The sequence below is a fragment of the Hydra vulgaris genome, chromosome 06 (assembly GCF_038396675.1).
Source record: "Hydra vulgaris chromosome 06, alternate assembly HydraT2T_AEP".
Taxonomy (NCBI): domain Eukaryota; kingdom Metazoa; phylum Cnidaria; class Hydrozoa; order Anthoathecata; family Hydridae; genus Hydra; species Hydra vulgaris.
The window spans coordinates 53,908,485-53,925,992 of NC_088925.1; the positions used below are offsets into that span (position 1 = coordinate 53,908,485).

At 23.2% G+C, this 17,508-nt stretch overlaps 1 protein-coding gene across 3 annotated transcripts in view; it reads left to right on the forward strand.

Moving 5' to 3' along the window:
- Positions 1–17,508, forward strand: part of LOC100212557 (centromere protein C) — a 70,116-nt gene that overhangs the window by 24,796 nt on the left and 27,812 nt on the right. For 2 of the 3 annotated variants that reach the window (XM_065800475.1, XM_065800477.1), the window contains exons 4-9: positions 1,633–1,671; positions 5,184–5,368; positions 11,796–11,945; positions 12,873–13,667; positions 16,687–16,752; positions 16,909–17,022. In XM_065800475.1, coding sequence (XP_065656547.1) covers positions 1,633–1,671; positions 5,184–5,368; positions 11,796–11,945; positions 12,873–13,667; positions 16,687–16,752; positions 16,909–17,022 — 1,349 coding nt within the window. The remainder of the gene's footprint in view (positions 1–1,632; positions 1,672–5,183; positions 5,369–11,795; positions 11,946–12,872; positions 13,668–16,686; positions 16,753–16,908; positions 17,023–17,508) is intronic. The other variant, XM_065800476.1, reaches the window with a different exon arrangement.

The following is a 17,508-nucleotide window of genomic DNA, read 5'->3' on the forward strand; positions in this document are numbered from 1 at the left end:
AAGGGGTGCGATGCTGGTCAACAGATAGAATCTGTTTACCCCTTTAGTCAAGGGGTGGAATTTTTTTTTCAAGTGACAATCCTATAACTATTGGTGAAGTAATTACCTAAAACTTAAAAAACATAAAAATTAAACTATATAAAAGCAAAAAAACCTGATGGTTACCAAGAGCAATGCCGATGCATCGGCTAAATGGTCAATGCATCGGTGCACCCCTAATATAAATACAGATATACAAAGTATAGATTTACTAGCATAAATAACTTTTTACAGAAACAACTAATTTTAAAATATTACAACAATGAAAGTCTTACTATATAAGTTCAAGCAATAAGTTATTTGTCCATAATTTAATTACTAAATTATTGAAAGTTAAATTATTCATTAATCCTAGTTATCAACTCGGATTAATCATTAATTTAAATTATTGGATTATGGACAAACTTAATTAACATTTACCTCTTTTAAAATGCTATTGAAACTAGAAATTAAGGTATTTGGCTCTTGGTATTTGGTGGTTATTCTTATAAACAAGTATCTTTTATAAAAAACTACAAAAATTTTTATTGAAACCAAAAAAATTTATTTATACAGAAACTTTATGATGATATTTAATGAATTATGTAGTGTAAAAATCTTTAAAAAAAGTTTACATTTTTGTCTAAACTTTTATGTCTAAACATTTTTGTCTAAACTTTTATGTCTAAACATTTTTGTCTAAACTTTTTTGTCTAAACATTTTTGTCTAAACTTTTATGTCTATTATCAGTTATAAAGTAAAAAATCACAAAAAAAATTATTTGATGCGTTTTTAATAAAAGAAGTAAATTATTGTTGCATGTTTTCAACTAGGCTACTTAAGTTAGCAACAGCAGCTGTGAAGCAGTGGTTAGAGTTCTGGCTCAAATCATATATCAAATCAACAATAGCAATAAATTCACACATACCATTTAATAAGGTCATTTGATAATTAATCTCTCTTGTAATTAATCTAAACTCATCTACTTAATTGGTCAATTTGATTTTATTATTGTTGTTGATAGTAACTAACAGTTTAAACCAAGAAATACAAAAATTGCCTGTAATGTTGGAATGAAAATTTCAGCCTATGAGAATGATGAATAGATTTTTATGTATTATTTTTATTTACTATTTTATAATAATCAAAAATAATATATAACAATCTAAACAATATCATTATTTTTTTTTATTTAAAAATTAAAAAAGAAAAGATAATTTTTATGTATTCTTGTAGATCTTTTATTTTTCTTGATAAAAATGATTTTCTGCATCATTTCAAAAATGTTCTGCTTTATTTCAAAAGTGTCATGTATCATTTCAAAAGTGCTCTGCATTATTTCAAAAGTGTTTTGCGTCATTTTTAAAATTTTCTGCATCATTTCAAAAGTATCATACATCGTTTCAAAAGTAAAATGTGTTTCATTTCACAATACCTCTAAGAAAGATTTTGTTCTTTATTTTTTGTGTAAAGTTCAATAATTTTCATATTCTTTATTTTTTTTTATTTTAAATAATAATTATATGTAACACTTTAACTAGGAGAATTTAGGAAAATTTTTTCCCTTTTTATTTTCTTAGTTGTATTTTAAATTTTGTTACTATTAATTTTAGACTTATTTATTCTCCATTAAAGGGGACTCCTCCAAAAAGGTTATATTTTGTTGTTACTATTTTTGTTTCAAACTTATATTATTAATTAAGAATAATATATTGTTGTATATTGTGTTGAAATATAATTGTTATTAAGTATAATATGTTATTTAGTACTTAAATACTTTTTATTATTGTTGTTACTTAATCATTTGTTGCAAGCAGATAGTTAATCCTAAAGATGTTGAAATTTACTTAATTTTGCCTAGAAAAGTTGTGTTTATATCTTAACCTGTTTGTTGCCAACTACGAATATACTCATAGTAAGTTGGTGTCATTTATTTGCCTACTACGAGTACACTCGTAGTTAGCTGGAGTTTGATATTTGTCAACAATCAATATATTTTTGAAATATTTGGTAATACAAGGTTGTTTACAATTAGTATAAACCACTAACATTAAGTAAACACCTAGTGACATTGATTAAAATAGTAATGGTAATTATAATAAAAATAATATTTATTTTAACAATAATAATAATAAATAATGGTAATAAATAATAATAATAAATAATAATAATAAATAATAATAATAGCATGTTATCTTAACAATAGTAATAATAATAGCATAGTAATTATAATAAAACTTTTTATACAACAGTCATTTATACATACAAAGTTACAGTTACAAACAGTTATAAACTGACAAAATATAACAACTAACAATGATATAAAAACGGTTATTGCTAAAAAATGATTTAGTAAATATATTAATCATAGTTCTTGTACTATAATAACCAGAATATATTGCAAATATTATGACTAAATAAATAAATAAAATATAAACAGAAAAACACTGAGAACATCAAAATAAAACTAAAGTTACAACAAACATTACAAATAAAACAAAAAATTACATTAAGTAGCAAAGTAAAAAAAAAAAGCAAAAATAAACAACAACAAAATTAAAAATAAAAAACAATAATAAATAAAGAAAAGAAAAAAATAATACACGGTAGAATAAAACATATATAATAAATGGCTAAAATGAAAATAAAAACAAATAATATATAGCTGTATAAAAAGTTTATATTGCTATTTAAAAATAATTAATAACTAAAAAATAAAACAATGACTAACAAAAAATAATAAAACTTTATACATTAAAAAACTAAAGAAAAAAATTATAACTACAAGACCATAACTAAAAAAAAATCGGAAATAAATAGTCCTAAGAAATATATAAAAAAAAACTAAAGAAATGTATGAAAAAATAAAAAAATCTTGGTTTGCCAATCTTTTTCCGATGTTTAAATAGTTTTTTTTTCTTCCTTTTCCATTCTTTTTATTAATTTCATTCATTAACTCTCTTTTTTTAACTTCTGTTTTTCATACTTTTTTACTTATTTTTATTCAGATATTTCTTTTTTCTTTTCTTCTTTGAAAACATTTATTTATTCTTCTTTTTAGTAGATTTTTTGTTTTTGTTATTTTATAAATGTTTCCTTTTTCCTTTTTAAAAAAGTTGTTTTTAACCGTTAGAAAAAAGCGTCCACCATTTGTGATGTCATTGCATTATGTTTACGAGAATACTCATAGTAAGTGTTATGAGTTTGCCAACTATAAGTAAACTCATAGTTATACTAACTTATTTTAAATGATATTTGTAGATGATTGGCTTTGTCTAATCATATTATTATTTTTTTTCTTAGCTTCACAGTTGATTTTCAGAAAAGATTACATTTAAGTGCTTACTTTAAAAACCCCGGGAACTTAATTTAAATTCGGATAAAGACAGAAATAAAAAAACAGATAAAAGTAGTATTGATATTGTTTTAATTTTATTTCATGAAAATTAAAGTGTAAACCTATTCTTTTGAGTGATACATTCTGAAACATTCTCCAATACATAACGGAGGTCAATTTTCACAAACAGCACATTCATATCTTGTATCTTTACATTTTATTTTAGAGCAGACTGAACATGAGTTTTTTTTTTCATTCTGTGGTATTCAAGACAAGTAGCGGAAGCTGTTATCGGCGATTCAAGGCACAATTTCATTTAAACATTCACCCAATAAATCTAATAATGTTGGGTTTAATTTTCTTCTCTCCTGTTTGTCACTTCAATCATTTGCAACGAATGCAAGTTGCTAATCATTAGCAGGTCTCTTTTGTCTTTCCATTTAGCAACCACTACACCCCCTCTACTTCTGCTTATAACGTCTCCCTGTTTCAGTTTAGCTTTTATACATTCTTTTCGATTTGACTTTTGGTCAGTTCCTAACGTACTTTAATATATTAAAAAACATTTTAGTGTGTACTTCGAATTTTCTTCACATTATTAATAACATGCAGTATTATGTAGTTATCAAATAAATTTTAGATTCTAGTCTAAGAAATAACAATTCAAGAATTAAGAATTAAGAAAATAAAATATAAATTACTTTTTTTTACTCATGATAACTGTCTATGTGCAATTGTAAAAAAATTACTATTTTTAATAATAATGCATCAAATAAGATACAATACTTCACCGCAATTAGTTACACTAGTTGCGCAATTAGTTACACTAGTTGCGCAATTAGTTACACTAGTTGCGCAATTAGTTACACTAGTTGCGGTGTTAAGAGCATACTCATACTTCAGCACTGGAGAAAAAATTTATTTTTACATTAGCTTCATTAATTAAGTTACATTTTAAAGTTATAAGGAAAAAAAGATAAATGGTGAGATGTGGACACCTGACCAATGTTTGCTAAGATATGAAAACAATCTTCAAAAATGCAAAGACTAGCTCCAACTTTGATAATAGTTATAAAGTTAATTTAAACTCCTTCCAAAAACGTTTTGTCAAAATCTTAAGGTTTAGCATAATGACTACCTGTGGCAACTTTTATGAAAGGAAATTTTTTATTAAACATTAAACAAAAACTTTTTTTAATAAACATTAATGTTAATTTTTTAAATGTTAATCATAATTATAATCAGTATAAGAAATGATAATAGAAAAATTAAAAATAGAAAAGAATAACAAACAAATCAGATGAATGTATATACTCTTGCAAAAGTGAAAGTTACTAGTAGCTGCAGTTTGAAAGTAGCTGCAGTTTTATAAATAACAAGTAACTCAATTAAAATATTTAAAAGTTATTGGGTTATTTAATTATTTGTGATTTAATTATTGATTTTATTCTAAATATCTAATACAATTATTTTTACTTATACTTTTGTATCTATGCAATAAACATGTATGTGTGTAGATAAGGTTAATATTTTACAAATTACCAGTAGTTTGATAAAAGTATTTATACAGGTGAAATAATGTTTAGAAAAGTTAGTTCTAATAAATTTTTACTTTTCTAAAACATTAAAAATGTATTCAAATTTAAATGTTAATTTTTTCCTATTGTTGACATTGAAAGTTGTGATTTTTTCTTTGTTACTACATTTTTTGACACTATAATTTTGACATGCTTTTTTTTTGACATGCTTTTTTTGTTTGTTTTATAATCCTAATTTTTTTTCATTTTTGATTTTATGTTTTTATATTTTATGTTTTCATGTCTTTAGATTGCGTGTGGAAAATGAAGCTGTTGATTTAGAAAGTAGCTTTAGATTTGATAATACTATGAGAAATTATTTACGTCCATTCGACAGTTCAACACCTAATCAACCTAAAAAAAAACCTTCATCACCAACCTCATCAACATTTGATCATCATAACAATGATACAGATATTGATTTCAAAAGAGTTGGTAAGTTTGTAAAAACAATGTTTTTAGAATGGTTTTGAGCTATCTGTACTAGTAATAATATATATATATATATATATATATATATATATATATATATATATATATATATATATATATATATACATATATATATATTAGGGCCCTGCAAATCGATTTGATTCGCGAATCAAGTGTTGCTTCGATTCGAGATTTGATTTGAAAAAAATGATTCAAGTTTTCGAATCACTATTTCTTTTGTTAGTGTTGTTGTTTTTTCAGATATCCAATGCTAATATGCTATCAAGATGTTTTTATTTATCTCATCTAGAGTAGAGTAATTGTAATTGAAAGTAATTGTAATACTGCCTCCAAACAACTGCTAAAAAATTAATTTAGGCAAAAAAAAAATTTTAATTAGAGTTTTTTTTTGAAAAAAGATGCTAAAATTTGGGTTTCGTCATGTTGCTGATTCGATTTGCAATAGTAATAGTATTTGAGTTGCAAATAGGATACAGGTCCTATTAAAGTCATAAATTGACTATATACAACTATCTATTGAACTGTTAACCAATCGCCTAAATTTATCTATTTTCAAACAGTTTACTATTGCATCACTGAGTGCATTCCAATGTTTAGCAACTCAATTATTAAAAAAATGGTATGATATATGTCTGGTCAGTTTGAGGTTTTTTTTTTATAAAATAATTGTATTAAAGACAAATTTTTTTTTATAAAAAAATTGTATTATACCAAACCCTCAGTCGATGTAGCGACTTTTCCTTGTTATATCAACTATCTTATAGCAGTAGGCTATAAGATAGTTGATATAACAGCACTCCCTTGTAGCAGCAGGCTATAAGATAGTTGATGTAGCAACACTCCACATATGTAAAAAAAAAAAAAAAAAAAGAAGAGCGGAGAAAGGCTTATACTAAAATGAATATGGCGAGCCATGCAAGCTGCTCTGCTTAGCAACTTCTTACAAGAGCTTTTGGTTTTTGCACGAACTATTTGTTTATTCATTAAAAAAATAGCTTAGTAAATGCAAAATTTGGTTTTATACTTGTTACAAGCCAAGGCACAACAAATCGTTTTTTATTTTTAATGAGCGTTGGCGTTCCTATCTTTATTTAATGACGAATGTCTAAGAGATATATGTCATATAAGAAAGTTTTATTTTCAAATAATTTATATTCTAGTTAATAAGTTATTAGATATATCAAAGATTCTTATTGAATTTAATCAATTATTATTTTTTTAAAATAATTTTTTCCTATTTGCAAAGCTCACTTTGCAAATACGTAAAAAATTATAATGATAATTAGTATGACATAAAGATTGTAAATTGTTATCCATTGATACTAAATAATAATTTTTTCTCATTTTTTTCAATTTATTTACAAATAAAAAAATGAATAAAAATAAAAATTATTTTTATTTTTATTATTAAATGAAAAATACAATTTCTTTTTTAAAACTTTTAAAAATAATATCATATTAAGTATTTAATAATAAGTTAATAAAAATATCATATTGGCATTGTTAAACACAAAAAAAAAAAAACTATAATAAACATAGTATTTCTATACATTCTATTAGATTATATTTCAGCAAAACTTAAAAGTTCTTTTCAAAACTTTTAAAAGTGTTTTTAATATGCAAATAAACATTACTTCACTTTTAAAAAAAAATAAGAAAAATTAAAAAAATAGGCAAGCTATAGAAAAAAGCAATCAGAATGTTTAAGCATGGTTTCTTTTAAAGCAATTGCAAATGCATTTTAAGTAAAATTTTGTATGCTTTTGTTAATGCATGCAAAAACCATGCTAAAACATAATTTACTTTCTTTTATAGCGTACTTAGTTATTTTACGTAGAAGTAACACTATTGAAGGAAAAATTGCTGAAGTAATGTGTTCTTTTTTAAAAATTGTAAGCAAACGCCAATGTTGCATATGCAAAAAAAAAGAAATAAGACGCTCGTTGTTCTTTTTAACAAATGTTTGTACGTTTTTCAATTTTTTGTGCCCTGCAAGCATATGTTTGTTATGTTAGTATTACAAGAATATATATACATAACAAGTGTCATTTATTGCAGCATGAAAAAATTCTTATTTTAATTGTTTTAATTTTTAGATGACATTAAAATTTTAATTACACTTAATTGTTGAAGTCGCTTAAATCTTGTTGATGGAGACTATTTACCATAAAAGTCTCCATCAACAACATTCAAGCAACTTCAACAACTCTTTCAACTACAATATAGGGTTTTATATATATATATATATATATATATATATATATATATATATATATATATATATATATATATATATATATATATATATATATATATATATATATATATATATTTATGTATATACATACATATATACATATATATATACATACATACATACATACATACATACATACATACATACATACATACATACATACATACATACATACATACATACATACATACATGCATACATAGATACATACATACATACATAAATACATACATTAGGGTGATTCTAAAAACAACTTTTTTTGAAATTGTCTGCTGCCACCCCCTAAATGTGTTCTATGTAATAAATCAATACTAAATTTAAAAAACTTTTAAATTAAAAAAAACTTTAGGGGTCGCTCAAGACCCTTAAACATTAGACAGGTTCCTAATATTTTTAAAAAAAAAGTTCTTCATATCATGTTAGGTCTCAAAGGAAGTGAAATTTTATAAAAATTCTAAAAATAATAATCATTTTATATAAAGATTACTATTTTAAATTTTGTGGCTTAAAACTACCATTTTTTAACTAAAAATAAGGAAGTACATATTTTTATAGTTTTTTAAACAAACTTTTTTAATTTGTGTTTCCATAAATTTTTTTACTATTTTTGAAATTTTTAAAAAATTTCACTTCTTTTGAGACCCAACATGATATGCTTTTGAAGAACTTTTTTTTTAAATATTAGGGACCCATCTGATGTTTAAGGGTCTTGAGCGACCCCTAAAATTTTTTTTTATTCAAAAATTTTTTAAATTTAGTATTAAATTATTACAAAGAACACGTTTAGGGGGTGACAGCAGACAATTTCAAAAAAAGTTGTTTTTAGAATCACCCATACATACATACATACATACATACATACATACATACATACATACATACATACATAAATACATACATACATACATACATACATACATAAATACATACATACATACATACATACATACATACATACATACATACATACATACATACATACATACATACATACATACATACATACATACATAAATATATATACATATATATATATATATATATATATATATATATATATATATATATATATATATATATATATATATATATACATATATATATATATGTATATATATATATATATACGTATATATATATATATATATATATATATATATATATACGTATATATAAATATATATATACATATATATACATATATATACATATATATACGTATACATATATATATATACATATACATATACATATACATATATATATATATATATATATATATATATATATATATATATATATATATATATATATATATATATATATATATATTAAAAAAAACAACTAATTAATAAAAAATCTATAAATAAACAAAAAGTTGAATGTAAAATGACCATAAAAAAGTAACTAAAATTAAATTTTATAAAAAGATTTTTCTTTAACATGTTAGGAAATTTTAAAAGATAAAAAAAAAATTGTAAAACAAAGCATTTTAAATTGAAAAAAAAATTTTTTAGTTAAATCTAATAAAATAAATTTAAATTATTAGTATTTTAAAATAAATTTAAAACAAGTTTAAATTAAACATTTTTTAAAAAAGGAAAGTAACAAAAAATTTGTTTAACTAACCTGTTTTTTTTTATGTCAAAAAATAATAATTTCACATTTGTAGTGAAAGTGTTTTTTACAGCAATTAATTACTGCCTAATGTTTTCCGCATAAGCTATTTTAAAAGACTGTTTAAATAATCTAATTAAAAGATTAACATAACATAAATGACTTAACAAGTAGGTGAAATTGCCATTTTGTATGTAAAGTTCACATGGTGAATAAACAAAATAAAAAATTTATTTTATATATATATATATATATCAGGCCTTGTTAAGAAGCGTTACGCAGCTCACATTTTGCTTGTGAAAAGGTGATTTGCCTACGCGTTCAGCAGTTTTGTGATACACAAAAACTTTTATCCTTAAGAATATTTAAATTATTTTTTGATATCGTTTATGTGATGTTTATTCAGAAGAATAAAGTCGTAAGTAAAAGCATTTAACCACAATTGTAAGCTAATAGATTTTTTGTTAAAGAAACAGTTTGTTTAACAATTTTTTTGTTGTTGTTAAAAATTAGTTAAAGAAAATCAAGTGTTTTAAGTTTTATCTTAAGGAATTAAATATATAAATTCTTTTTAAATGTACAAATTATTTTTTGTCATAATAGTTTAAAAAATGCACGATTTATTTTGATTAAAATATTTTATTAATAAGATATTTTATTATAAGTTTATTGTCAATTCAATGATGTAAAGTTTTAATGATGTTCGTTTAATTTATGAAAATAAACTATGATCACGAATATGTTATCGGTAACTGGTAAAACCCTTTATTGTTTAAAAACACTATTAAAAAGAGTTCACATAAAAAGTAAGAAAAAATTTAATAACAGTTAATAAAATAACCAAAAACCAACTGTAAAATTATAAGAAAATAAACACGTTACGTTTTATGAAAAAAATATTTTTTTCAAAATAAAATTTAGTTCATATTTGAAAAAATGATAAAAATGATTTTACAAATAAGAACTAAGATTTTATTTGTAACTTTTGTTATAGTGAGAAAAAAAAAAACTGTCTGTATGATTTTTAAGGCGTTAATAAAATAACTTTAATTACAATGTGTACTTGAAAATACGCTAGTGACGCAATATAACTTCTAACAATACAGTTGAGTTACTTTGAATTGCATTACGCGTTTTTGTTACGCAGCTAAATCTCATAACAAGGCCTGATATATATACACACAGTGACATATACAGGTTGGAGCGCCCAATTTTGTGCCCAAGCTCCAGTAATTAATTATGATTATAATTTTTTCATAAGTTCTTTGCATTCTGGAAAGTAAAGTTAATTTAGGATAAAAGTATATAAAATTTCAGGGTTTTGGTGTTGTGTGTTTTGGTGGCCAGTTCTATGATAAGTAAGTTTCTAGAAGTTAAAATCAAATGTCAAGTCAAATTATAATATTATTTATAATATGTGTTATAATAGTATATAATATAAATTGTATTGTACTTTAAAATAAGATCATAAAATCTTAGTATATTCAAGATCGGCCATGCAATGGTAAACATTTTTTTGTAGTTGTTTTGCTACATTCAAATAAATCTTTTTAAGTAGGCTGAATTGTGTTTAAATTGTTATACCTTTTTTTGAGGTTTTGTTCTGGATTTTCATCAATTTACTTTCTGTCAATTAAAATTTACCTCTTTTTTTTTTCAAATCCCTAGTAATACCTTATATTACCTGTTAATACCTTTTATTATTATTTTTTGTTTTATTTCAATTCACCTCCCCAAGGCCATTTAGGCCACTTCAGTTGAGATGGTTACTTTAGTTGTATTTACATCCCTCTCAAATGACCAAGGTCTGCTGCGCAGAAAAACAAGTTAAGTGCTGTACTACCAAGGGCTTGGTGGGGATTGAACTCAGAACTTCTTGCTTATGAGGCGAGCGCTATACCACTACACTATCGCATGCTTTTTGTTTTTTGGTATAATTTTAGCATTGTTTTAGTTGCTAATACCTTTATAATTGTTGTTGAGCTGATGTCTTTTGTCACTCTTTAGAAAATTATCTCTCAACCTAAATTGTGGTTGTTTGCAGCTATTTTGGGAGTGAAATCATTAAAAAATTTAAAAAAGATAAAATCATTTAATTAGATGATATTTCATCAATATTGATGCAACAAAAACTGTATTGTACGAATAACTATTTCTATATATTCAAATAACTATTTCTATATAATAAAAAAAAGCAACTTCAATTTGTGAGTTCTTTGTATGAAGAAACCGTAAATGAGCTTGCAACAAAACTGAATGAAAATAATTTCCTTTGGCCATACTTGGATTATTGTGGTTAACACTTTATACTTGTGAATATAGGAATATTTTGATTATTGTGAATAATGCTATATATGTTGAGAAGTATATTTGAAAAATGCTTAGTGCACTGGAATTAAGAAAACATCAAAACCAGGTGGTACCAACATATATAGTCTGAGTGTATGAAGTTTTTTTCCTCATATTATTTGTATTTACTTTCTATTTGTTTCTTTATACTGTTTTGTATTTTCTTTCTATTGCTGCTTTCTACAGCTGGAAATTCAGTTATTCAGTTAAGACGCTCTCAAAGGAAATCTTCGCAGTTTATTAATATGAATCTAAGTACTATGGTTGATCTCTGCACCAATAGGTCTAAATTTGATAAAACCGCAAAAAAATCTGATGAAAGTTTGCAATTAAAAGGTTTGCTTTAAATAAATATTTTTATATAAAAATATTTTTAGACAAAAAATAGTTAGTATTTTTTTGTCTAAGAAATATTTTGTTTAACTAATATTTTTAGAATATTTTTAGAGATTGGTTAGACAAAAAATACTTTGTGTTTTTATTTTATTTTTAAAATATTTTTTTAAGTTCATTAGTCAAAAAATACTTTTTATTTTTTTGTCCAACGAGTTTCTAAAACTTTGTAAAACAAGTGAAATTAGTGAAAAAGAAATTTCTAAACACCTTAAGAGTTACTAAAGATATCTATCAAGTTATTCAAGTTTTTACTTAGTACTCAAATTAGATACTAAATTGATAATTTTACCTCCAATAGACTATATAGCTACCTTTAAACGAACTTTTTTTTTTTTTTTTTTTTTTTTTTTTTTGTTCAATAAAATATTTGTGGAAATTATTACATTAGTTATATTTATGGAGATGAGTTTTTATTGAGGAAAATAATTGTAAATTGAGATTTTTAGTCATTTATGTTTTACAAAAATAATGTCAAATGCATTTCAAGGTAGTAAGGAGGAAAAAAAATGTGATTGTATGGCATGTGGTATTACATCACATTCTATTGGAGTAGCGTGTTATATTATTGAAAATAAGTTTTTTAACTTTATTTGTTTTCTATCAAATCCAAAAGCAAATTAAAAGGAAGTTTCAACTCATAAAGAATTTGCAAAGAACAATAAGCCAATAATGAACTTAAGTAAAAGTTTATCGAATCAAATTTTAATTAATTTTTTAGTTTAATTAATAAAAATAATTCCTATAAAAACTTTAAGTAATTGTGATAGTGTGTTATATTATGAAAAATAATTGTTTAAATAATTATTTTTTTATTTTTTTTAGTTTAAATAATTATTTGTTTTATAATATTTATTTTAAATCTAAAAGCAAATCGAAATGAAGTTTCAACTCCTAAAGAATCTGCAAGGAACAATAAATCAAAATTGAACTCAAGTAAGAGTTTATCAAATCAAGAAGAAGTTTCAACTCCTAAAGAATCTGCAAAGAATAATAAATCAAAATTGAACTCAAATAAAAGTTTATCAAATCAAGAGGAAGTTTTAGCTCCTAAAGAATCTGCAAAGAACAATAAATCAAAATTGAACTCAAATAAAAGTTTATCAAATCAAGAAGAAGTTTCAACTCCTAAAGAATCTGCAAAGAACAATAAATCAAAATTGAACTCAAATAAAAGTTTATCAAATCAAGAAGTTTTAGCTCCTAAAGAATCTGCAAAGAACAATAAATCAAAATTGAACTCAGATAAAAGTTTATCAAATCAAGAGGAAGTTTTAGCTCCTAAAGAATCTGCAAAGAATAATAAATCAAAATTGAACTCAAATAAAAGTTTATCAAATCAAGAGGAAGTTTTAGCTCCTAAAGAATCTGCAAAGAACAATAAATCAAAATTGAACTCAAATAAAAGTTTATCAAATCAAGAGGAAGTTTTAGCTCCTAAAGAATCTGCAAAGAACAATAAATCAAAATTGAACTCAAATAAAAGTTTATCAAATCAAGAGGAAGTTTTAGCTCCTAAAGAATCTGCAAATAACAATAAATCAAAATTGAACTCAAATAAAAGTTTATCAAATCAAGAGGAAGTTTTAGCTCCTAAAGAATCTGCAAAGAACAATAAATCAAAATTGAACTCAAAGTCTGATGACACCAAAAGAACATCAAATTGTAAGTTGCAAAATTTGCTAAAATTTTTATAAAGGTCTGCTATTTAATCTTAAAATGTGAAGTAAAAAGTCAAATATTTAGTCAGAAATTCTATAATTAAAAACTTTCAGTGGGTTTTGAAATTGAAAAGATAAATATATAAATTGTAAAGAGTTTACAATAATCAGCGTCACTGAATAACATTTTAAATATGCACAGCATACATTGCATTCTTATTTCAAAAATGATTTTAATCAATAAACCTGAAAGTAATTGTACATTTTATTTATCACCTTTTTTATATTTATGAACAATTAAAGAATTTTTTAATCTAATATCTTAAAATTTTTTTTAATTTTTTTAATTTTTATAAAATTAACCTCCCCAAGGCCAAGAAGGCCACTACAGATGAGGAGGCTGCTTGTGGTTATAACCCTCTCTCAACTCTATAACTCCAAAACACCAACCTTAACAAACAAGACCGCTGCGCGGAGAAACAAGTTAAGTGCGGTACTACCAGGGACGTATTTATAAATATTTTAAAGTTTTACCATACTATTAAAATGGTTTTTACAAATGCTGCTTGTTCAGTCATAAAAATTGTTACATTGAAGTTCAGTAAGTTTAAAGTATTATTATTTTTCATAGTTTGTTTTTCTGATATATGGTATAATCAGACAGTTGTCTTCTTTTTGTCAATCTTTTGACATCTTTTTTTTTTAATGTATTTTTTGTTAGATGTTTAATCTAACAAAAAAATCCCTGTTTCATCAAAAATGTTAATGTGAGTTAGGGATTTAATTGACGAATTAGGGATCTAATTAAAATTTAGGATCTAATTAAAAAGGATCTAATTAAAATCAGTGAATTAGGGATCTAATTTAAAAAAATAGTATAAATAATAATAATATAATATATATTCTAAATCTAATAAAATCTAATAATAATAATAATAAAAAAGTATAAATATAAATAAAAAATATCTAAATCTATTTTTAAAAAAAAAATCTAAAAAAAGGATCTTATTAAAATTGATAAATTAGGGATCTAATTAACACAGAATAAGTTTCAAAAAATTCAAAAGGGATATGTAAAAGTATACGTAAGTATAGTTATTCAAATATTTGGATATATGTATAAGTATAGTTGTTCAAATAACTAGACATAAATAAATTATAAATAATGTATATAAGTAGAATAAGACTCAAGATTTTAAATATAAACATATGTTGATAAATAAAATCTTGTTTAATTTTAGGAAAAAAAAAACACAGTTAATCAAATTGATTACATTTAACTCTTATCTTAATTATCTTACATTAATTATCTTACATTAATTATCCCACTCTAGGTTTCATTTTTACCAGTTCAGGTAGCGATTTTTCTTATTAGCTTTCTGTGTTTCATGATTACCAAATATTCTTTTCTCTTGCATCTATTAATATTTTCCGAAACTCTGCTTTAAGCTTTATATTTGCAGATATGATCATATTTCTGTTAGTTCTGGATAAAAAGTTGTTCAAAACATTCAGTGTAACATAAATATGAATAAAAAACAAAAGTTTTTTTAAGAACACATTATTTCAATCTTTAAAGATATATATTAAGCAAATAATACTTTTGATTATGTAAGAATGCCAAACCACTGATGTCAAACAATTGCTCTATCATATTGTTAAAGTTGTTTTTTTTGGCATAAATAAATTTATAAATATATTTCATAAATTTATTTTTTGATCAGAAAGTTCTTACTGTTGCACACACTTTTATATTTGCCATTCAGAGATTTTGTATTTTTTGCATAACAAATATTTTTTTTATTTTCAGAATATTTTTAGAAATTTATTAGCCAAAAAGCACTTTTTTTTTTTTTTTTTTTTTTTGTCTAATGAATTTCTAAAACTTTGTAAAACAACTGTATTATTACTGTAAATTTAGACCAATAGGTCTAAATTTGATTAAATCACAATAAAATCTGATGAGAGTTTGCAATTAAAAGGTTTGCTTTAAATAAATATTTTTATATAAAAATATTCGTTAGACAAAAAATACTTTGTATTTTTTTATCTACGAAATATTTTGTTTAACTAATATTTTTAAAATATTTTTAGAAATTGGTTAGACAAAAAATACTTTGTATTTTTAGTTTTTTTTTTATTCTTATAATATTTTTAGAAAATTATTAGTCAAAAAATATTTTTTTGTCTAATGTATTTCTAAAACTTTGTAAAACAAGTATATTAGTAATAAAAAAAAATTTTGTTCCTAAATACCCCAAGAGTTACTAAAGATATCTATCAAATTATTCAAATTTTTACTTAGTACGCAAATTAGATACTAAGTTGTTAATTTTACCTTAAATTTGTCATTTATGTTTTACAAAAATAATGTCAAATGCGTTTTAAGGTAGTAAGAAAAAGAAAAAAAGTGATTGTATTAGTAATGTACTGATGAAAAAGGCCAATTGTGGCTAATAATAAGTTTTAATGTACGTATATAAAGGTAATATATTAATATTAGGTAATTTGCATATATAAGTTGCATCTATGCAACAGTAGTGGTTTAGCCTATTAGATAATGTCGATGCTTTGGCCAATGCCAATTAATCAGCTTAACTATCAAACGGTAATTGACAGAATAATAGGCTGATAGTTAAGTTGATTAATTGGCATTAGTCAAAGCATCAAAATTAGCTTATAGGCCAAACCATTACTAGTGCATAGATGCAACTTATATATGCAAATTACATACCTAATATTGATATATATACCTTTATATACATACATTGAGCCTTATTATTAGTCACAATCAGCCTTTTTCATTTGTACATCACTAGTACAATCACATTTATTTTTAATTTTACCTTTATATACATACATTAAACCCTATTTGTAGCCACAATCAGTCTTTTTTATCGTTTTATCACTTTATCACTTAGATTGTATGGTATATAGTGTTATATCACATTCTATTGGAGTAGTGTGTTATATTATTGAAAATAATTTTTTAAATTTTATTTGTTTTCTATCAAATCCAAAAGCAAATCAAAAGGAAGTTTCAACTCATATGGAATATGCAAAGAACAATAAATCAATAATGAACTCAAGTAAAAGTTTATTAAAATCAAATTTTTATTAATTTTTTAATTGATAGATTTAATTTTAATAAAAATTGTAAGTAATTGTGATAGTGTCTTATATTATGAAAAGTAATTGTTTAGATAATAATTTTTGTTTTATTTGTTTTGTAACATTTCCTTTAGTTCTAAAAGCTAATGAAAAGGAAGTTTTAACTCCTAAAAAATCTGCAAAGAACAATAAATCAAAGTTAAACTCAAGTATATCAAAGTCTGGTGACAACAAAAGAACATCAAAACGTAAGTTGTAAAATTTGCTAAAATTTTAAGCCCAACAATTTAATCCTAAAATGTGAAGTAAAAAGTCAAATATTTAATCAAAAATTTTATAATTTAAAACTTTCAGTGTGTTTTGAAATTGTAAAGAATTTACAATTAAAAAAGTTAAAACTTTAAAATATTCAAAAAGAACATGATTAGATATTGGTTGTTTTGCAGGTAGCTTAAAGGCCAGTTAAGCAGGTGTACAGACTTATGAGATTATAACTCGCCACATAAGAGTTATAGGGTTCTTTAGACCTTTTTTATGTTGTGAGAAATTAACTTTTGATAACTAATTATTAAAAATTTTTAATGCTGTTATTCTTCATAACTATAAATTATAAGTTGTTTATGTTATTTATGTTTTATTATTTAACATATATTATTATCCATATCATTTTTTAAGTTGTTTGCTTTTATCATTAATTAATAATTAAAACTTTATTTGTTAAATACTTTTAACAT